Source organism: Coturnix japonica, chromosome 2, assembly GCF_054131305.1.
Source record: "Coturnix japonica strain WE chromosome 2, WE-NBRP24, whole genome shotgun sequence".
In the NCBI taxonomy this organism is placed as follows: domain Eukaryota; kingdom Metazoa; phylum Chordata; class Aves; order Galliformes; family Phasianidae; genus Coturnix; species Coturnix japonica.
The window spans coordinates 70,495,230-70,515,917 of record NC_140664.1 but is presented as its reverse complement, the minus strand read 5'-3'; the positions used below and the strand labels follow the sequence as shown (position 1 = coordinate 70,515,917).

General features: G+C 41.4%; 1 protein-coding gene across 10 annotated transcripts in view; it reads right to left on the bottom strand.

Annotated features, from left to right (window-relative positions):
* KIF13A (kinesin family member 13A) overlaps positions 1–20,454 on the bottom strand; it is a 101,759-nt gene extending 81,305 nt beyond the window's left edge. For all 10 annotated transcript variants that reach the window (XM_085540170.1, XM_085540174.1, XM_085540175.1 and 7 more), the window contains exons 1-2: positions 20,310–20,454; positions 20,125–20,215 (exon numbers count right to left, since the gene is read on the bottom strand). In XM_085540170.1, coding sequence (XP_085396296.1) covers positions 20,125–20,215; positions 20,310–20,364 — 146 coding nt within the window. In that variant the 5' untranslated portion in view covers positions 20,365–20,454. The remainder of the gene's footprint in view (positions 1–20,124; positions 20,216–20,309) is intronic.
* Between the last annotated feature and the right edge of the window lie 234 nt (positions 20,455–20,688).

Here is a 20,688-nt window from a genome sequence, read left to right as displayed (position 1 = left end):
GTGCAGCAAGGTGGAGGGGCAGCCTCTTTTCCCAGGTAATTAGTAACAGAACAAGAGGTAATGGCCTCAAGTTTGTGCCAGGGGAGGTTCAACTTGAACATAAGGAAAAATTTCCTCTCAGAAGAGTGGTGATGCACTGGAGCAGGCTGCCCACAGAGGTGGCAGAATCACCCAGAGGTATTCAAGAAAGGTGCAAACATAGCACTGAGAGGCATGGTTTAGTGGGCACGGTGGTGAGGAATTGACATTTGGACTAGATGATCTTAGATGTGTTTTCCAACCTAAATGATACGATAACCACAGAAAACCGAAACCTACTGACACTTACATCAGTAAGTGTCAAGGCAGTGCCATAAAATGTTGCAGTATTTCTACAATCTTTATTTCAGTTATGAACCTGCTTTAGAGACACGAATACTATGCTGACATTAGAGATTAATGGAAAATAAAGCCAGATACAAAACTGAAAATCCTCTAGTTTCCAATTAAGAGAACCAAGTCTGTGGTAGACAAGGTAGTAGGGTAAATACTTATCAGTGGGTTTTTGTCTGTTTTGAAGATCCACACACAGCTTTTAATAAGAGTTCTAAAACACATCCTTGTGACTGCATCAGTTGACTACAGACTATTTGAAGGAAATAAGAATAAAATGTATAGTCTAAAACTGCTATTATTTAACTAGCAGGGCAGAGTTGCATGCTGTTACCAAGAAATGCCCTGAAATGTATGTGAGACAGTTGCAGTTTCCAAGTTGCATGTTTAAACAGGAATGTGCTCTTTTGTTCTACTTTCTTCCCCTCATTTAATCATAATGAAGTCACTTGTGACATTACAACGGTTTCCAGAGCAACAGTCCAGTCAGATGTGATGAACACAAGATAAGGGTGTGAGCAGGAGAGCTCTGTAACCCACTGGTGATCCAGATGGGGAATTCAGCATAAATCTCCCAGGTCAAATAAGCAACTGGATACGTCCTCTTCTACATGAGAAGACAAGACTTTCATAAGATGGAATCAGATTTTGAAGCAGCATTGAAGAAATACATCACCTGTTCCACAGGAAAAAAATATTATTTATTAATTGGAGAAACAAAGTAGAAAAAGCTGCCATAAGGCAGCACTTAAAGTTGCAGTAACATGAGTGATAATCTAATGAATGGATAGACTCATCATCCTTCAACATTTGGCTATCAAATTACCCAAGTACTTGAAGACAATACATTATGAATGCAGAACAGAAATGGTAAGGTCCTATAACCTGGGATCAAGTCAGTGGCATACATAAACCAGAGACTGACAAATGAGAAACAGAATTATGCATTGGAAAGTAGGAATTTAAACATGAAAAATGCAGCCTCACTTCATCCAGAGATATACAGTCAAGTTAAGGCTTTCTGTATTATTTCCAGAGAGCTTGAAATATCATGGGTTAAGCAGTGTTTGTGTCCCGGGGCACATATACTACATATTAATGATTAACCCACAGTACAAACAACAAAAACTGCATAGTCAGCATGTTTTAAATACATTCAGCACAGAAGCAGAGCTTTTCTTTCTTATACTGTAGTAATACCTTGTAGGTAATTATTGTTTTTCTGAGGAATGTCTTTTGGAAACAACAATAGAAATACACTGTAATTATCTCCAAAGCATGTTGTCTCCTCCTGAGGAAACAGGCCCCAAACAAGCATCTGAAAGAGCCATTAAAAGCAAAAACAATTGTTTCCTTATTGGCATCATCTAACTATTGGCATGAAAGCTAACCAGGAATCCTGCTCCAAAAGCAAACTAGTCCTTGAACATTCCTCCAGACCTTTTGTTCCCACAAAAGTTTCATACTCAGGTCAAATCTTACACTGAGTGATGATAAAAGGGAAGCCCTGTGAAAGTGGAGGTCCACTGAAAGCAAAGCTATGAACAGAAGTCCTGATGAAATAAGACCTGTCCAAATAAATGACGCAACCCCAGTTTACTATGCTAACAAGGAAAATCACAGGCAGTACAACCAGGAAAGAAAGGGATTGTTCATTTCTGTTTATTCATCTCTGTTTACAGGAGTGAAAAACATAACTTCAGGAAAATAACTACATCCTCAGTCATACAACAAGCACACACACAGCCAAATTCCCCGTTTATAATCCTTACCCCACCAATCTTAACACCAGTACAGTCTATGTAGAAAGATACCTACCTATAAAATCAGACTAGAAAGGGCTCTATACAGCTTCATGTTAGGTCCTACACCAAAGTGGCTTTGAAGTTCATACTTCATAAGCATTACATTATTTTTGTTTAAATAAGTACAACATACAAATAACTCTCAGTAATCTTGGTATTTCTGTAACCAGTGTTCCAAAGAATGAATAAAAGACTAGAGAGTATTGTAGTATATCTAAATCAAACAAACCTACTGCAACTGAAATATAAATAGCTAGCTCCCCATTAAGCTTTCAAAGGGGCAGAAAATTAAGTAACTATGAATAGGATTTTAGAAACGTCAGTTTTATTTTTGATTTGGGGGAATTAGTAGCAAGGGGAAAAAAAAATACAGCATTCTAATTCCACGGTCAGATCCAATTTGTCCCCCAGGGAGTCACTGTGAAATTCACTCAGGGAACTCTGTGGTGTAAAGTTACTGCTCACTCTCAGCTCACCTGTGTACCAAGACCTAACACAGCCTGGAACATAAAACTGAAGTTCACACTGAATCTCCTTCAGGCAGAAGGCATGACACAGCAACATTAGACACAGCATTGGGTGTCACTCAGGACTGCAGACACACCTGCACCCACTGTACCTTCATTCTGCTTTTGCAGCTAACAGCAACATCAGATGAAAAGGGAGAGAATATTTACTAATTCCCAAGCACATGAACGTTGATACATACCTCCAAGACATCATCCAAACAAATAATGTCCTACATGAACAACTGTAACTCAAACATTCTACCTGCAAGGTTATGCAAAGCACTGGAGCTTCTGAACGCAGGAGAATAAAAACAAACCTTCATGATTCTTGATTCTTCCACAAGGAACAATAAGGCTCCTCTGTGAGCATCACTCAATTGTTCCTCTTACCCACATCCTGCTATGAGCTCCAGTCTAAGCAATGATTTAATGCTTCTCCTTCATGCAGTAACTTTCAAAAATAGTTGTCTGTTATTTTATTTCCTTATTTCAAGAGTTGCCACTGCTCCCATGCTGATCATTTTTGTACACTTTGATAACTTAATTACCCATTTTTCTACAGAACTGCTTTATCAACAAGTATTAAACATTATTTGATAGGATGTTAATATGTGTGGACCTAAAGCAAAGCAAATTAAAGAGAGAAATACTTAGATAAGTAAGACAAAGATGCAAGATACACTACTCAGAAGACCAAAGATGTACTACCAGTGTAGTATAACTCTTAAGAAGGTCCCCTTTCTCTTCTTTCTCTAAATAGAAGAGCTCCAAACAGAACACACAACCAGATGCATTTCTTCAGAGAACATATTTCAAGTGTTTTGACATGAACTACTTTTCTTTTTTTTGCAAAGCAATTCCTAAACTCTTGAAGAGCTTCTACGAGCCATCTATTCTTCATTACTGCAAATTAATTCCATAATCTCAGAAAACTGTGGTAAGGGATTTAAAGCTGTTCTCCTTCCCAACAGAAACCAATGTCTTCTGTCTCAATTCCAACTAAATCACCTCACCTACAAATCATTCCGAATCAGATTTTTTTCTGCTTCCAAAGCTAAGCATTGGCCATTCCTCAAAGCTCCTGCAGCCTCGACATGAAACTTTGCCTCTCTTCCCTACCTCCATCATGAGCTGAAAGAAACTATTTCCTGATAATTGCCTCCATTTTCCCCCCAAATCTGAGACGCAGATGATCCTAATTTACTGCACATACAATCTGTTACCTCCTTCTCCCTTACCAAATACTTTATTTCCCTGTCTTGTGAAGTCTAAAAATGTTGATATGAGCAATAAATAAGGTTGTCCAGAGTAACAGAGTTCACAAAAACTTCATTTGCTACTGGATCTTACAGATACTTTTAATAATACACTCTTAATAATTGTAGCAAATTTGTTCCTTGGGATTAGTGTTTAACCCTCCTCCATGTTTACAACAGGACAGACATTTATCACTGCTCTGTGATGGAAACTATTACTGCCATCTGTGCTGACTCCAGCTGGTATAAGACTAATATAAAATTCCTTCAGCTACTTTGAGCTGCTTATTCAGCTGGCAATAATAAAGTCAAGCTCATTAACAACAGTCTTGCATAGCAAAGTTTCTGCTCATCTTAGAGAAGCAACTAAGCAACTCATCTTTTTCACCACTGAAGAAATACAACTCTATGTACTTGGCACCTGCTTTTAATAGCAGTCTCGTGGCTTTACAATGACTTTCCCTTAAAATATGTTTATCAGCTTTGCTAAAATTACTCAGAAAATGAAAGGCTTCTACGTATCAAGGCAATGTGCTTTTTCCTGTATACAAGCTGAGAAACTTCTGAGGTCAAAGGCAATCTTAACACTTCAAGAAACTGTCAAATAATGAACACCTCTGAAGCAAGTATTCAGGAAACAATTTTTGTGCAACACAATACTTAACTAAATGCTGATCATAACTTTACAGTCTTAAATTGCTAAAAAGACAGAAACTATTTAATCAACCCATGCAACTGAAGCATGAGTATGACAGCTGACACATTAAATGGAATTACAACATAATTTTAGTGTACTTTCCATCCCCCTTCCTCATTCAAGTTACAGCACTGTTACTGCAGGCATCAATAAACATCACCTGAAGGAAACAAAATGAATAGCTTCAAATATGTATGACTTCTTGCTAAGTTGTAATAGGAGAATTTTTAACTATTGCTTTTTACAAGCATTTTTTCTTGCAGTGTACACAAGAATACTTCCTCTATAAAGGAAGACAAGGGGGGGGGGGGGGAAGGTCTTACCAAAGGAAAAGGGAGAGGTTACCAGAAGTCGATCTGAGTAGCTTATCAAGCCGATATGTTCATTTCAAGCAGAATTCAGAGGACCTTTATGAAACTGAAAATGGAATGGGACCAATCTGTCTGTTTCCATACTATTTCCAATTCCACATCAGCCCTTGTTAAAAAATATCTGACAAATCTCTTCACTACTCTGAGACACAAAGGAAGCACACAGATTAACTACATCCACTTGTACATGTCAGATGAAAAAAGGTAGGAAGACTTTCAAACCCAACGACAACTATAGCCCACAGAATCACAGAATGACCCGGGTTGGAAGGGACCTCAAGGATCATGAAGTTCCACCCCCCTGCCTGGCAGGGCCACCAAACATACACATTTACTAGATCAGGTTGCCCAGGGCCCCGTCCAACCTGGTCTTGAACACCTCCAAGGACAGGGCATCCACAACCTCCCTGGGCAGCCTGTTCCAGGGCCTAACCACTCTCCTAGTCCTTGTAGCCCAGACAGTTACAAGTCCATAAAAACATTATAAAAGTTGTTATCTTTCCATAAATCACCACATAATGTATCAGCATCAAAACAAAACAAAACAACCAAACACATCTCCACAGAACATACAAAAAACAACCAACACAAACTATTTTTATTGATGACACTGCAAAGGGTACAATGCCATCACAACTGCAAGGCCACCTCTTTTGTGCTTCCAAACTCGCAGCCCACAGACTAGAAACGAAATGTCACACTTGTCTAAAAACCTTCTCATCCATCCAACTGTTGCGTTGATTCAAAGCCCTTTGTCAGCACATACAGAAATGCCAGGTAGCACAAAAGATAAATAACAGCCAAAATCCCACCACCAGCAAGTGTGCATATAATTAATTCATGAATTTAACTGCTTTTTTATGTAGATTCTTAGCATAGGCCTTAATGATAAGGTTCTTTACATGACAGCCTCCTTCACAAGAGCCCAAAGGATACCAACCACCACCTCTGCTCTGTCCAAGGTACCTTCTGACCCAGGTACTACATCTGTTATTAATTTACTATTGGAAGAACTAAAATGGCTGGGTTTTATTATTTCATGAAAACATTTCATAGACATGGATACTGACACCACCAACAAACGTTAGTTTAAACTAATATGATTGATGGCTCTTTCTACCCACTTCAATAGCATTGCAGTCTGAAAACAAGTAGGGCACTTTATTTTGTAAGAACTGAAAAGCAAAGGCGGCACCACCGGAGATCTAATCGTGCTTTCATTCATGTATTTCTCAACTCTCAAATTACATCTCTGTAACATCTCTGATCAGAGAGCTAAATATTAACTTATTAAAATAGGAAGCTGCATTAAATGCAGGCATCCAAAACCCATCAATGGAAATGGATGCGGAGGAGAAATGCTTCCTTGCAGACAGACCTGACCAATTTAAAGACTTAGCACTATGCAAACCCAGTGCTCGGTCCATTAAGTGCCTTCAGAAAATAGTCCACAGATATTATCTCTGCATAATTTATTAGATGTTGCATAAAAATGGTTGTAAACAATCATTAATTTTCTGCACCTCCATCCTCTTAATAAGCTCAGAAATAGAACTAAGTTACCACAGTTCAGCTGAGACACACAGCAATTGCAAGGTAGCAAAGCCTGCCTGGCCCACAGACACTTGAGAAATCTCACATGGTTCACAAAACAGTAAATAAAACAGCATTTTGTAACAAGTAGGAATAAACATTTGGCAACTTCACATTTTTAAGCTGAAATAAATGCACAAAGCAGCTTGGAGGCCCAGGCTTCCGTAGAGTTATATGTAAATTAAAAGCTACAGCCACAGAGTTAAAATTAGATAGCATTGACAACAGGAAAAAAAATAAATAAATAAATGCTACTTTATAACCATTTTACACTCATTACTATTAACATAGTGCAATAAGAGCCAGGAGGAAAAGAACAGTAATTGGATAGCATAAGCATGCCTATGAGATGAGTCCCCTGAAGCAATCTGTGAACAAATTTATTCATGAGAAAAATAGTATTTTATCTCTGCAGGTGCCAAATAGGAATGCACGGTTTATGTTCCTTCCTCATACTTCTGCAGTCAGAGGAATTGCATGATAAAGTATTGTCATTTCCTTACTGCTTTAACCAAATACTTTGTTTAAGCTCTTTGCAGTTCTGTATCTCACATTTCTGTTTGACAGAGCAAAATCTCAGCTACAAAACACTACTTTTCAACATAGTTAGTACTATTCGCTATGCCAACCATGAACAAGAGCCTGTGTGCTGTGCTTGTAAAAAGCTGCGTGGCCATCTGGAATGTGGTTTGTCTTTCACATTGCTGTCACCACTGTTGTAATGCAGCACCCACTGCCTCACTGTGCTCACATCCACTGCTTAGTCTCTGGAAACATTCAACAGGAATCACCTAGTTCCCTTAAGACTGTGGGATTCACCGCATCAGAACCCATAGACTTGTGGACATTCATGTTCCTCAGTCAGTCACAAACCTGATCCTCACAGTGAGAGGAACAGTGCTTTCCTGATATCTGACATGTCTCAGAACAGGAATAATTAGCACCCAAAAAGAAATACAGAGGAATTGAGAACAGCAGAAAAACACCATTAGCAAGTACAACAGCATAAGTTACTAGTAAAGGAGTGAAGCACAGAAAGCATAGCTGAGACAAGAAACACATACATGCTGCTGCAGCAAGTAAAGAAGATTAGAGGTAATCAAAGCTTCCAATTTAGAATAAGCAACACAATGCTCCTGGGTCCTGCTAACAGCACTCAGTCTTTTAATTCTAAAATGCAATCATTTCTGGAGATAACACTTCTACATAATATCCTTGAAGATCATGCAGAGAGAACACAGGTAACTCTAGATGAGGAAAAGCAGAGAAACAAAAATCAAACACAAACAGAAAAATGAACATATATAAAGGATATGCCTGCACAGACGTGATGAGGTCTATGGTAAAGATTAGCTGAGTATATTTAAAGAGCCTGAATGCTGATATATCAGCTTTGGATAGCAGACCCAGCTGGATGCACGCTAACCCAAAGACTACAGTACACTTTAGTCTATGCTGCATCAATTCAGAGCCAGGTAAGGACCACCATCTAGAATCTGTGTTGGGATACCAAGCGTGTGATCTTGCAGTGTAGTAACCCAATGGAAATTCTCACTGTGAGCTCTATGAAAATGTTTTCCTTCCTGTCTAATGCTTTCCCGGGTACAGCCAATTCTCATCCTTTAAATTTAGCACGCAGCAAAATTAGTAAGGTCAATAAAAACATTTAATTCAAGCCATGAATTTTCATCCTACTCTTCTAAAAAGTAGTCAAACTTTGTTTTGACTACTTTAAAAGCAGTCAAAGTACTTTAGACGTACTTTAAAATCTACTTAAAGTGTTATCACTCATCTTCCTAGTTCCATGGAGTTATGGTCTGCAGCCAGCTCTGCTACTCCTGCCACAGGGGTGACAATGGAAAAACCCAGATAACAGACTGCACACCAGGGAGTGTGCTGCAGACACACCCAGACACGCAATCTGCACCACAAGTTAGTCATCCCCGTGCAGCCTTTACTCAGAGTTTTAAGAGATCACTATTATCCCCACCAGCCTTCTTACCTGAGCATGTGCTCATGGGGTACCAGATCTGAAGTAGTAAAACAGCAGCAGAGGCCCACTGCCCACTATGTTTTGCACTTCCTATTTCCTGGCATTGCTCTCAACTCCAGCGTTGCCACTTCCTGCCAGTCCCAAGTGCACAGGGACTGTACCAAAACCTTGCTCGAAATAAGCAGACACATCACCAACAGCTGCCTGGTATTTGCTTGGTGCAATCAGGCTGCAAGGCTGAGGCCCTGTGATGCCTATCAGGGCTGCCACTCACCAGCTCAGGCTGTTTAAGGTTCTATCCAACCCAGCCTTAAACACCCCCAGGGATGGGGCACCCACAGCTTCTCTGGGCAGCTCAGCCAGTGCCTCACCACTCTCTGAGCAAAGAATTTCTTCCTAACACCTACCCAAAATCTCTCTTCCTTTAGTTTAAACAAACCACAGCCTCAATCATCTCTCCTGAAGATCTGTCCGCACAGTGGAGAGATATACAGGACAAACGAAGAAATGCAACTGGTCTCTCTAAAAGTTTATAGAAGTTCTTAAAAGAGAACAAAAAGTCATTTTAAGGAAGACGACTCAGAATAAGTAGGTCAGCTGGAAACACTATGTACCCTTTCATGCAACTTCCCACAAGTTTCTGGACTCTGATAGGCATTACAGTACTTCGTGATCTGAGAAGACAAATACTACCAAGCACAGCAGTTTTCAGTAATACTGGGAGAAAATACAAGGGGCCAAAGTAGGTGTCCAGACCAGAGGCAGGGCCACCATCCTCCTCTAAGTCCAGATAATTTCAGTTTATTTTGATATACACCCACAGAGGAAAGCATGAAAGTAGAACAATAAGCTACAGGAGAAGCTGCAGCTAAGGCAAATGTCCTATTGCAAAGGCTCTTAGATTCTAACAGTACTGTGGAAAGAACTGATCTGTCTCACAAGGAGAAACAACAACAGGGAGGGGGAGAAAAGTAGTAAATCTATTTTTAAAAGCATCCTAAATTACCCGATCTGGATCTCAGACAAAAACAATTAAACACGTGAGTTTTCCTAATCTAATCCAATTTGGTGACAATGCCCTTTTCCCACGTAAGAACTGCATGTTATCACTAACATTTCTAATTTCTTTCTTTTACAAGTGCCTTTTCTGAACCATAGTGAAGGTGGAGCTCCCTTGAGTGTAATAACTTAGAATTCTACTTATAAAAATCCCTATTTCTTAGAAAACTCATTTTACCTATTAGTCAGGAGTACAAGAGCCTTTTCAAAGCATCCAAGTGCCTTGCATATGAGCCACAAATTTCTGCCTTTTTTTCTCTCCAATAAATTCTCAAACAGGAACGAGGACCATGGGTCAGAGCACACAGATGAAATAGCTCAGAAAACATATGAGAATAGCAAAACAGAGGGCATTTGGCCAGCAGAACACCGTGGATCTACACTTCTGCATTTAAACTAGCACAAAGATGCAAGATGTCATTCGGGAACAACCAACTGATACTGAAACCTCAAATAAGGTTTCAAGAAACCTGGTGTAACAACATACGCAATTCTACCTGTGAGCTGAGAAGGCAAGGATAGATTATACTAAGGGCACAGAGCTCGCACACCTTCATTTTCTGAAAAGGAAAAGAAGTTCTTTCCCTCCCACTGCCATATTCATATCTGCAAAAGTGAAACTCCAAAAGCTATTTTAGAGGATACCAGCCTACCATAACAATAGTTAGACAAAAGGGGAGAGATTACACTGATGCCTGTCTATGTTCCACACTCATCTTCCACACCCTGCTGAGCATATTAAAACAGAACTGGAATGATTTAACATCCAGCTTGTAGCATGGAAAAGTCAGACATTCATTTCCTTCTATACAGCATTCTGACAGTAAAGGGGAAAATAAAGACATGGAGCTGGTCGGAACAGAACACCTACTGAATCTATTAAAAAACTGAAGACACTGTTCCATTGAAGGAGATCTTCAGAAAACAGTCATTGCTTTGGACATACGTTACTTCCTAATCAATTTCTGCAGATTGAGTAATGACTGACATTTAATAGCATAAACTGTAAATAAAATGACTGCTGAAATGTTACAGTTATACAGTGAAAACCAGGAATACAACATGGAATGAGCTACAGCGTTATAAACACCTCAAACGCAAAGGACTTCGATGCTCTTCAAAAGCACAGTGCATGGTAAGCTCTGACCAGTCTTCAATGATCTGTTTACAACAACGGCTCTTCCTTTCGGTTTTCATCTTGGATCTCAACCAGAGCACGCATGAAGAATGCAGCATTTCCTCACAGAAATGAGTTTCTCATATACATTTCCAGCAGCGAGGAAGAAAGCTTATGGGATTTTGTTGGTGGTGGTGGTTCCTCCAGCTCCTCCAGAACATACTTTGAGGAGTCTGACACAGGGAAATGGTTTTAAGTTAAAAGAGGGAAGATTTAGGTTGGATGTTAGGGGGAAGTTCTTCACTAGGAGAGTGGTTAGGCCCTGGAACAGGCTGCCCAGGGAGGTTGTGGATGCCCCATCCTTGGAGGTGTTCAAGACCAGGTTGGACGGGGCCCTGGGCAACCTGATCTAGTAAAGGTGTATGTTTGGTGGCCCTGCCAGGCAGGGGGGTTGGAACTACATGATCCTTGAGGTCCCTTCCAACCCAGGTCATTCTGTGATTCTGTGAGTTTGGTAGTACTGCTAGGCATCCCATTCCACACCTTCCACTTGCCTTCCAGCCCCAGCCCCAGTCCCCAAGTATTCTGTCCCTGTCTTCTGCCATATCAGCAGCTAATCCACTCAGAAAGCCATCTTTCGCACTTCCTAATGTGTCAGTTTCTGTACCCACAATGAAGCAGCATTTCTCAAGGGCACTCCAATCAAGAATGCAGGTTCAGCAGCAACAAGGCTTGCTTACACCAGAAGAAGAATGAGAACTATTCCTGATACTCGTTAAATATAACAGGCCTTACAGAAAATGTCAGACTGCTTCCTAGACCATTTGTTCCAGAATAGCATAGCCATTGTGGTCACAATAACGAGCTGTGAAACAGCACAACCTGAGATCCAGCCACACTTCTATCTGAGAACCAGATACACTGCCGACAGAGCCTTCAGAAACACCTTCAAATACCAATACAGTGCAGCAGAGTAAAGGAGACAGCAAATGCTCTCTGCTTTTACCCCACTCCATAACTGCAAAGTAATCAAACGCAGCTACTGCTTGCTGAACTCAGAGGACACATGAGCAATAAATTAAGCTCTTCAGCTACATACGTCAAAAACAGGACCATTATTTTCCAAACACAACTGGTTTTTGTTTCAGCCTGACTTCATCAGATGAAACTCTCTGAAAACAAATGCCAAGTCTAAAGGAAATTCAGAAACATCTTAAAATAGGGATGGACAACATGGTATGACCAAGGGGAAAAACCACCAAAACGCTTCGGATTTGAATCTTTTGGGAAGGCAGCACTACCAAGCCAACACAAGTCTGGAGCTCTGCAAACTTGCATCACACTTCATATATAAATGATTCATACCAACAGATACCAGCATTGAGGTCCATACAGCAGCTGTGCCAGTAGAAAGCTTCCACCAGCTGCAAAAGAACACTCCATTGAATTATCTTCAGCAAAAGTTTGTCTACTGTAAAACAGGCCTCGGCTTATGAATCACAAAGTAAAATCATATTTAAAACAACAATTCAACAAAATAGGTAAGAAGTATTTGAAGTTACACAGCAAGCAATGCCAGTCACTGTATAAATGCATTCATTTTGCAGACAAACTTTCCCTTCCATGGTCACAACCAATCTTTTTTTTTTTTTCCATTTTATTTACAAATCTAAAATGTTCTCCAGAATAAATTTTAAGGAAGAAGTATTTAAATATCAATAGTTTCAGTAAGGTATTCGCAAAACAAAGGATATTATTTGTGGCCAAAAAGGCCAGTGGAATTCTGGGATGCACTAAAAAGAAGCAGGTCAAGGGAGGTGATCCTCCCCCTCTACTCTGCCCCGGAAAGGCCTCATCTGGAGTGATGTGTCAGTTCTGGGCTCACCAGTATAAAAAAGAGAGGGATCTCTTGGAAATAATCCAGCAGAGAGCCACAAAGATGGCGAAGGGCCTAGAGCATTTACCCTGTGAAGAAAGGCTAAGTGAACTGGGTCTGTTTAGCCTTGAGAAAACAAGACTGAGAGCGGACCTGATCCAGGTCTATAAATATCTGAGGTGTGGGGGGCAAAGTGACAAGGCCAGACTCTTCTCAGCAGCGTGTGGAGACAGGACAAGGGGAAACGGCCATAAACTGGAACAACTGGAGCATAGGAAGTTCTGCACAAATGTGCACAAGAACTTCTTTACAGTGAGGGTGACGGAGCACTGGAACAGGCTGCACAGGAAGGTGGTGGAGTCTCCTCTGGAGATGTTCAAGACCTGCCTGGATGCCTACCTGTGTGACGTGGTGTAGGGAACCTGCTTTGGCAGGGGGTTGGACTCGATCTCTGGAGGTCCCTTCCAACCCCTATGATTCTGTGATTCAGACAATAGCACACAACGCTTTTCTATAAAGTTCACTATCTATTTTTAACATATCAAACAACATCTTTGTAAAGGCACTCATGGATAAGCACGCTATTCCAGCCACAGCAGCTGCTTTGATTCACATTTACAAAATACTCAGAATTCTTGGAATATACATAAGCTGCAAAAAGAAGATGCAGTGATGCCACAAACCTCAGCGTAAGCCAGCACAAGCTTCCTAGCCGTGCTGCTACTAACCATGAACAGAGACCACAAGCATCTACCCTGCACCAGTGAACAATAATGATGAAGCTGAAGATACAGCCAAGGCTTAACTGGGAATCACAGAATGACCCGGGTTGGAAGGGACCTCAAGGATCATGTAGTTCCAACCCCCCTGCCTGGCAGGGCCACCAAACATACACCTTTACTAGATCAGGTTACCCAGGGCCCCGTCCAACCTGGCCTTGAACACCTCCACAACCTCCCTGGGCAGCCTGTTCCAGGGCCTAACCACTCTCCTAGTGAAGAACTTCCCCCTAACATCCAACCTAAACCTTCCTTCTTTCAACTTAAAACCATTTCCCCATGTCCTGCTATCGTCAGCCCTTTCAAAGAGTTTACTCCCCTCCTGGGAGTAAGTTCCCTTCAGGTATTGAAAGGCTGCAATGAGGTCACCCCGCAACCTTCTCTTCTCTAGGCTGGAAGAGAAGGGATATCTCCTCTAGGCTAGGGAAGTTTGCTATACACTTAATAAAAGCACACAGAAACATTTCTGCCACCTTCCCACTGCTGAGCTGACGTGCCTCTAAACAAGGTCCAGTACAGTAAAGCTGCAAAACATATTCATGGCTTCATCTGCCAAAAGAATGGTTGAGATATACACTACTTCATCCTGAATTGCAACATTGAGAACAAAAGTTACTACAGGGTGATACTTAGTAGGCACACACATGTTTAAGGAAGTCTGTTTAGAACACCACAGGATGCCAAATTAAAAGTTGAGGCTGATGACTAAGGAATTTATTAGTACAGGATACAGTTATGAATTTTGTTAGTTTTTGGGGGTTACCTCCTTCAGAAGAAAATATTTTTGATAGTTGAGTTTAAAATAAAACCAGAACCGCAGGGGTTAATTAACACTAATCAAGCACAACAGCTTCAGAAGTACATTCATTCACTTTTGTGAAAGAAATAGAAAATAAGGGGCACCGTCACATGCTATTGAAAATAGCTCATCTAACTGCTGCTCTTCACCAAGACAGACAGATTGAGCTTGTATCATTGATTTGTAACTCCTATCAGCACTGGAATTTTCTGATTTTCAGCTTGCTTGCTTAACATGCCAATCTCCTACCTCCACTCCCAGCCATTACCCACCACATGCCATAGAAGGATCATAAAGACAATGCACACAAAATTCAAGCTTCAGCAGACCTCAAGCTCTGATGATCAACTTCATATCAACAGAAGTCACATACTGACTTAGCAAGCTTACAGATCTTCTCAAGCTCTTCTAGGCATCAGCCTGACTGCTCCAGTTAATGTGGTGCTTCGAGTCTCAAGTTAATTCGCTACCAAGCCCTGTGGTCCAAATTGGTGCTCAGTAGGGGCTTTCTCTTTGTATGCTGCACTTACTGAACACATACAATTCTCTGTTCATAGCCAACACTTCCACAGAGCCCGTGTCACATTCTGCAGTTGGTAACCAAAATACAAGGAATTACTCAATTAAGCAACAGAATCTGCACAGCGCTGCTGCAGCAGCTGGCATTTCGCTACAGTAGGCAGCAATTGCTTCCATTAATAGATTCAAACCAGGCCAACTAAGCAAAGATACCATACGACTTTTCCACCACTAAGCTCAGCCCTGCCATGCAGGGGACAAGCAGCAGCACAGTCAGAGTGGCCACCCCTACCGCTACTCAGTTTGCACTCAGCCTCACAGGGATAAAGGCCTTCAAATCTGCTAATGTCTCCAACACAACAGCAACTAGTACTTTTGTCAGTCCAAAGATTTAGCTCTAATCTTATTACTGGAAGCACCACCACGATGACTCCTTGAATACCAGATGCCTGTCTGTGCATGCTGCATTGCAAGCCTGACACAAAGAAGGAATTCACTTCATCACCAAAAATTTGCACAGAGATTGGCAGCCCAGGGCCATGCAGTCCATAGGTCTGTGTTGAACAGAGGCTTCTGTGCACTGCATCTCTTCGGGCTGAAGTTTCATGAAGCAGGGACTTTTTTCAGCACCTGCTGAAGTATTTTAGATCCGGTGTCACTACAATACAAATCTTATTTAACACTGGCAGCTATTATAACCTAGAAAATTGAAACTATCCCATACACATATTTAGTAAGCCTACTAGATACACACAGCAAAGGTAATCTTGTTTTCAAAAAGAAGAAAACTGTCTCTATAATTTATATTAACAGGGTGAAAGAAAAGCTTTTCCTTTAGCACCCATCTTCCTAAAGAAAAGTATAAGTATCACTTGGCTCTAGAGGAGCTGCTCATTTTCTAAATTCATCATTCATTTCGATGAACAACACATTCAAGATATACTGAATAATAATCCACGCCTCAAAACACACCTGGCTACACTAAGTAAATGCACACATAGCTTCTGAAATACTGCTAGCTAAGTTCTACTAGTTGCTTGCCCACAACCCCAGCAGTTTGCAATGGTAGTTTCCTCTAGCAATGGCACTTAAAGACCACAGCACAAGTCCTGCCTGACAGCTGCCTGGATTCTGTGAACGCTGTAAAATAACAGGTATTCCATTTAACCATGGCTCAGGCTATGTTAGAAAGAACAAAGAACCACGTCACAAATTCATAATCCAAGACACGTGGAATTTAACACACGGTAATTTGAGACAGAAGCGTTAAAATAGTGATTTTAGTGAAACTTCATCTAGTATCCCAGCTGAAGCATAAACCAAAGAAAGCAATTAAAAAATGGTTCTGAAATGCTCTCTTCCAGTCTTATGTTCTATAACTAACACACCTCTTCCATAAAGATCCAAAGCTAACAGCTCACATCCTGAACACCAATGTCTACCAGGAAGCCAACAGAAGAGGTCAAAGTCAGATTGCTTTGACAATTTCCTGTAGGCAGATAAAAGTTGCTGCCTGCTGTTATTTTATCATTTACCTCAGGTGAAAATCCATAGTGTACACATCAAAGTCATAAATCCACTGATCACTCCTTCAGATGTGGAAATCATTAGCAGTTGTATTATCTCAGCTTCCACAAGTTCCATTTGCTCTGTAGAGTGGTGCTATTCAGACTTTTTTTAATGCTATTTAAGCAACTCACACACACACACAGTCACACGATGAACACCTGAAAAACTACTGAAAACAAGACCACCCCAAAACCATGTTGTCACCTCCCTACCTCAGAGAAAACAACTAAGAAGCAGGAGTTTCAGGACAAGCTGCCTGTGGATTAAATCTGTGGTTCAGATTTTCACTTCTAAAGTCTCCTTACCTACAAAAACCAGACAGACCCCACGCATACACCTGTCCCTATTTGTTCTATTATAGAGCTAAGCCTAATAAACCAAAGAAAAAACACAAAATGAATTCAGCAAATCTGAGTCATTTAAAACTACAAAAGTAGAACCCTGCCTTATTGCTATTCGTCTCTTATCAAATTGATGATGATAGGAGACAGAGCAAACAAGTTCTAAAACAGAAAACAATTATGCAAGACGAGGAGAACGACTTCTGAGGAAGGTGATAATTTAAGTGCAATTGCATGATCTGATTTCTCATTTTCTGACTCAAGATGTTTTATAAGGCAAGGTCTGCAGAAGCTTAAGGTGCTTTAATGAAAACAATTGCCCAGCAGATGTTTTTGGTGTTTTTGCTTAGTCAAAACTACAGTTGAAACAGTATTTCAATTCTACCGTCTCCGTAGTCCACCATTTATTTCTGTTAAGCCAAATATTTTCTTCACTAATAAAAGAAGGAGTGTCATGAACTGTTGTCAGGGAATCAAAATGAACTTTTCAGACCCGGTGTGTTAAAAAGCATAGCTGAAAGGTAAGGTTGGAGGAAAGCCTATTATAACAAGCAAAAGCAGAAGTGGCAACAGCAAAACCTCATTTGTCCTACTAAAAACCAATACTAAAACATTTTGATAGTATTACCTCCAACACGAAGGGAAACCTTCAGTAACCCAGACTGTGGTTTCATATTTCCATTGTAAAAAGTAAAAATCTTTAAGATATTTTGAAAGCCTGTCTAACTCCATGCTGTAACTTATTCCATAGTTATATTGCAATACAGTACACCTTATACTGTCAACCAAATGCAAACATTTATAACACGACAGAGGACGAAATTATGAAGCATAACTCATTTGAGGGAGAAAAATGAATGGAAAAATGAAGAGGTAACACCATAGAAATACCTTCAAGGCAGACATAAAGGAAACTGCTGCTATTAATAGTAAAGCAAAGGCTAAAGGCACAGATATTTGCTAGCAACAGAGAATATACCTGAAACCTGCTAGTGAAAACTGTTTCTGAACCCTCTGTCTACTATTCCTACAGTCAGTAAAGATTTTTCTGTGTCTTTCAGACTCAGACTGTCAGGTTTTACTATGTTTTGTTTCTCCTCTGTTAGTTAAGAAAGCCATTTGTGCAGAATGAAAAGCTCACTGCTTACAAAGTTTAGTAACAATTACTATCTCAAAGCTGTGCTTCTTAAGGGAGGGATGCTGTACGGTCTAGGAAAAGGAAAGGGAGTCAGAACCCTAACTGATGGTTCTGAGTTACTGCTTTATAACTAACACAATAGTGGAAGTTGGACAGATGACAGCAATTTTGGCTTTCAGGCTTCTTTCACCACTTGCAAAACGATCATAGTTTTCCCCAACTAAAATCCTTCAGAAGAATCCTTCATAAGTTGTAGATATTAATGAAGAGCAAGCATCTCAATTTGGATTTCATTCAAGAACTCTTTACAGAATAAGCAGAACTACTTAGATCTGATATTTCTAATCTTAACTTGCTTTTGGAAGAATATGTCCTATAACCATGAAAGCGTCACTTAATTTTGCTTTAGAAAATTCTGGCAATACATTTAAAATTACAACTGAGCAAATAGAGAACAAAGCAAACAAAGAGCAGGGTCCTGATTTCCACCCCTCCTCACCCCCACACTATAGTTTCTCAGCTTCAGCTCAACTAAGAAAAGCAGCCCTGGAAACCAAGTTTTCTTCAGAAGACCACTTTTCCTAATTCCAAAGCACAGCACAAGCTCATACTTCTATTCCTCAAAACAAAAACCAACAAAACACACAAAAAAAGTATAAAAGTCAAAAGTTAACACCAAGCAATATTAAAATCACACAACCTAGCATGAAAACTGGCTAATCATACAAGCAAGGGAAATCACTTTTGCAATGACACAGTTACTCTGAAAGAAATAAATCCAGTTGAGCTATGTAAAAACAAGCTACACAAAGAAAACCAAAAATCCATTTGACATCTCTAACCCTGCCAAGGCACCCATCCAAGTACAAGCAACAGCTACTCAGCAATTCAGAGTCAGTCTATATAGATACTTCATTTGGGTACGCGGGGAAGAAGAATGGAATTCTTTTTTCAACGTGGGAATTGAACTCCTTATCAAAAACGAACAGCTAAAAAATGAACCAAAAAGTACAGATTTCCACAAGGCGCTACAGCCTTCCAGCAACACCTGTCATTTAAAACATACCCAAGCTATATTTTTGCATCAGTGAGTTACTTCTGAGTACTAGCATTTCCAATCCTCTCACGTCAGGCAGTTGCTTCCTTCCAACACACAAGTCAAATGTTTAACAGCCAGCCAACTCCGAGTCTTGACACAACCAGAAGCCAGTTCAGATCAGGTAAGAACAGCTTACATTTGTTACAGGCATTCATAGAATGGTTTGGGTTGGAAGGGAGCTGTAAGATCCTCTAGTTCCAACCCCCTGCTATAGGCAGGGGCACCTCTGGACCAGATTGCTCAAAGCACCATCCAACCTGACCTTGAATGCTTCCAGAGAGGGGGTATTCACAACCTCACTGGGCAACCTGTTCCACTGTCTCACTGCCTCATTGTAAGAATAGTATTAACTCTTTAAAGCAAGCAGATTTGACTATAGCAGTGTTGTGGCAAACAACACACACGCAGTTCAATAAACAATTACAAAAACATACTTTCCAAAATAGTCTCAAGAGAATCAAGATCCCCATTTTACAGAAGTGATGTTACACAGAGGTAGTGCAAATCGCAGGTCACACAAAGATCTTTGAAATGAGCTGGGAACAAGCACTGCTCTCTCAAGACTCAGGCCAACACACCAGCTATAAAATGATCCTAAAAACTACATGAGTAGGATTTCAGTTGAACTGGCACGATCGCAGCTATATTCCTGTATTCAGACTCACGTGAGAGGGGCCTTCACATCTCCGGCAACAAAGAACAAGAAGGTCCAGACCTTTACTGCTGGAAAACTATTGAAACGTTGCCTTTGAAAGAAATATATATATCTCCTCACACTAGTTTCTTCATTGCTATTACAAACTCAAATATATTCTTAATGACATCCTGAACAGTAAGGATTTGTTCAGATGAAAACCTCGATAACCACAAAAATGAATCCACGCTCCATAGCATCGCAAATATTTAACAGCTGAACGAAGCAGGGCTGTCAACAGGTAACCGAAGAGATAAGCACACAACACCACACTCCCGCACCTCCCCACGCTCCCTCAAAGGAAAGAAATCTTTTCCTGTTCTGATCTATTTTTACAGTCTGGTGCATTGGTATTTTTGGCTTACTTCCAAGGGTATTCTTTACCGGGGCATCACAACTACACGCCAGATTTCGGGACTATTTTCGCTCGTTCTCACAGGCTGTTTCCCAGCCCCAGCTCCTCACCGCCCGCTCTCGGCGCACCTCCCCAAGGGTCAGCGATCCACCACCCCCCTCCACAGCCCGGCACGGCGTTTACCTTTCTCCTTGCTTGCTGTTGGAAGGCGGCGGGTGCAGCACGGTCTGGTTGCCCTCCATCTCCACCACGCACTTGGTGTTCAGCTCCAGCTCTGCAAGGAGAGGCGGCACGGGGTTGAAGTCGGGGGGGTGGGGGGAGGGCGGGCGTGCTTCCCCCTCCCCACACCCGCCCGGATCCCCGCTTACCTCTCCTGTTCATGGGCCGGACCCTGACGGCCACCTTCACTTTAGTGTCCGACATCTTTCCCCCCCCCCGTCTGCGCCGGGCGGCCCCGCTCAGCGGCACCGCGCAGCGCCAACGTCCATGCCGGGCCGGGGCGAGGCAGGGGCCGGGGGGGGCGGGGAGGAGGGGGAGAAGGAGGAGGAGAGGGAGGCGGAGGACGGACGGCGGCGCAGCCCCAGTCGCCTCCCCGCTCAGCCGGCTCTGGCGCTGCCTGCCGACGGCATCGTTTGCATAACTGCCGCCGCCGCCCCGCCAATCCCAGCCGCCATCTTCAAGCGCGGCGGGGAGGCGCCGAACAGCATCGGAAACACTCGGAGATCCGAGCTACCACGCCTCTCCTCA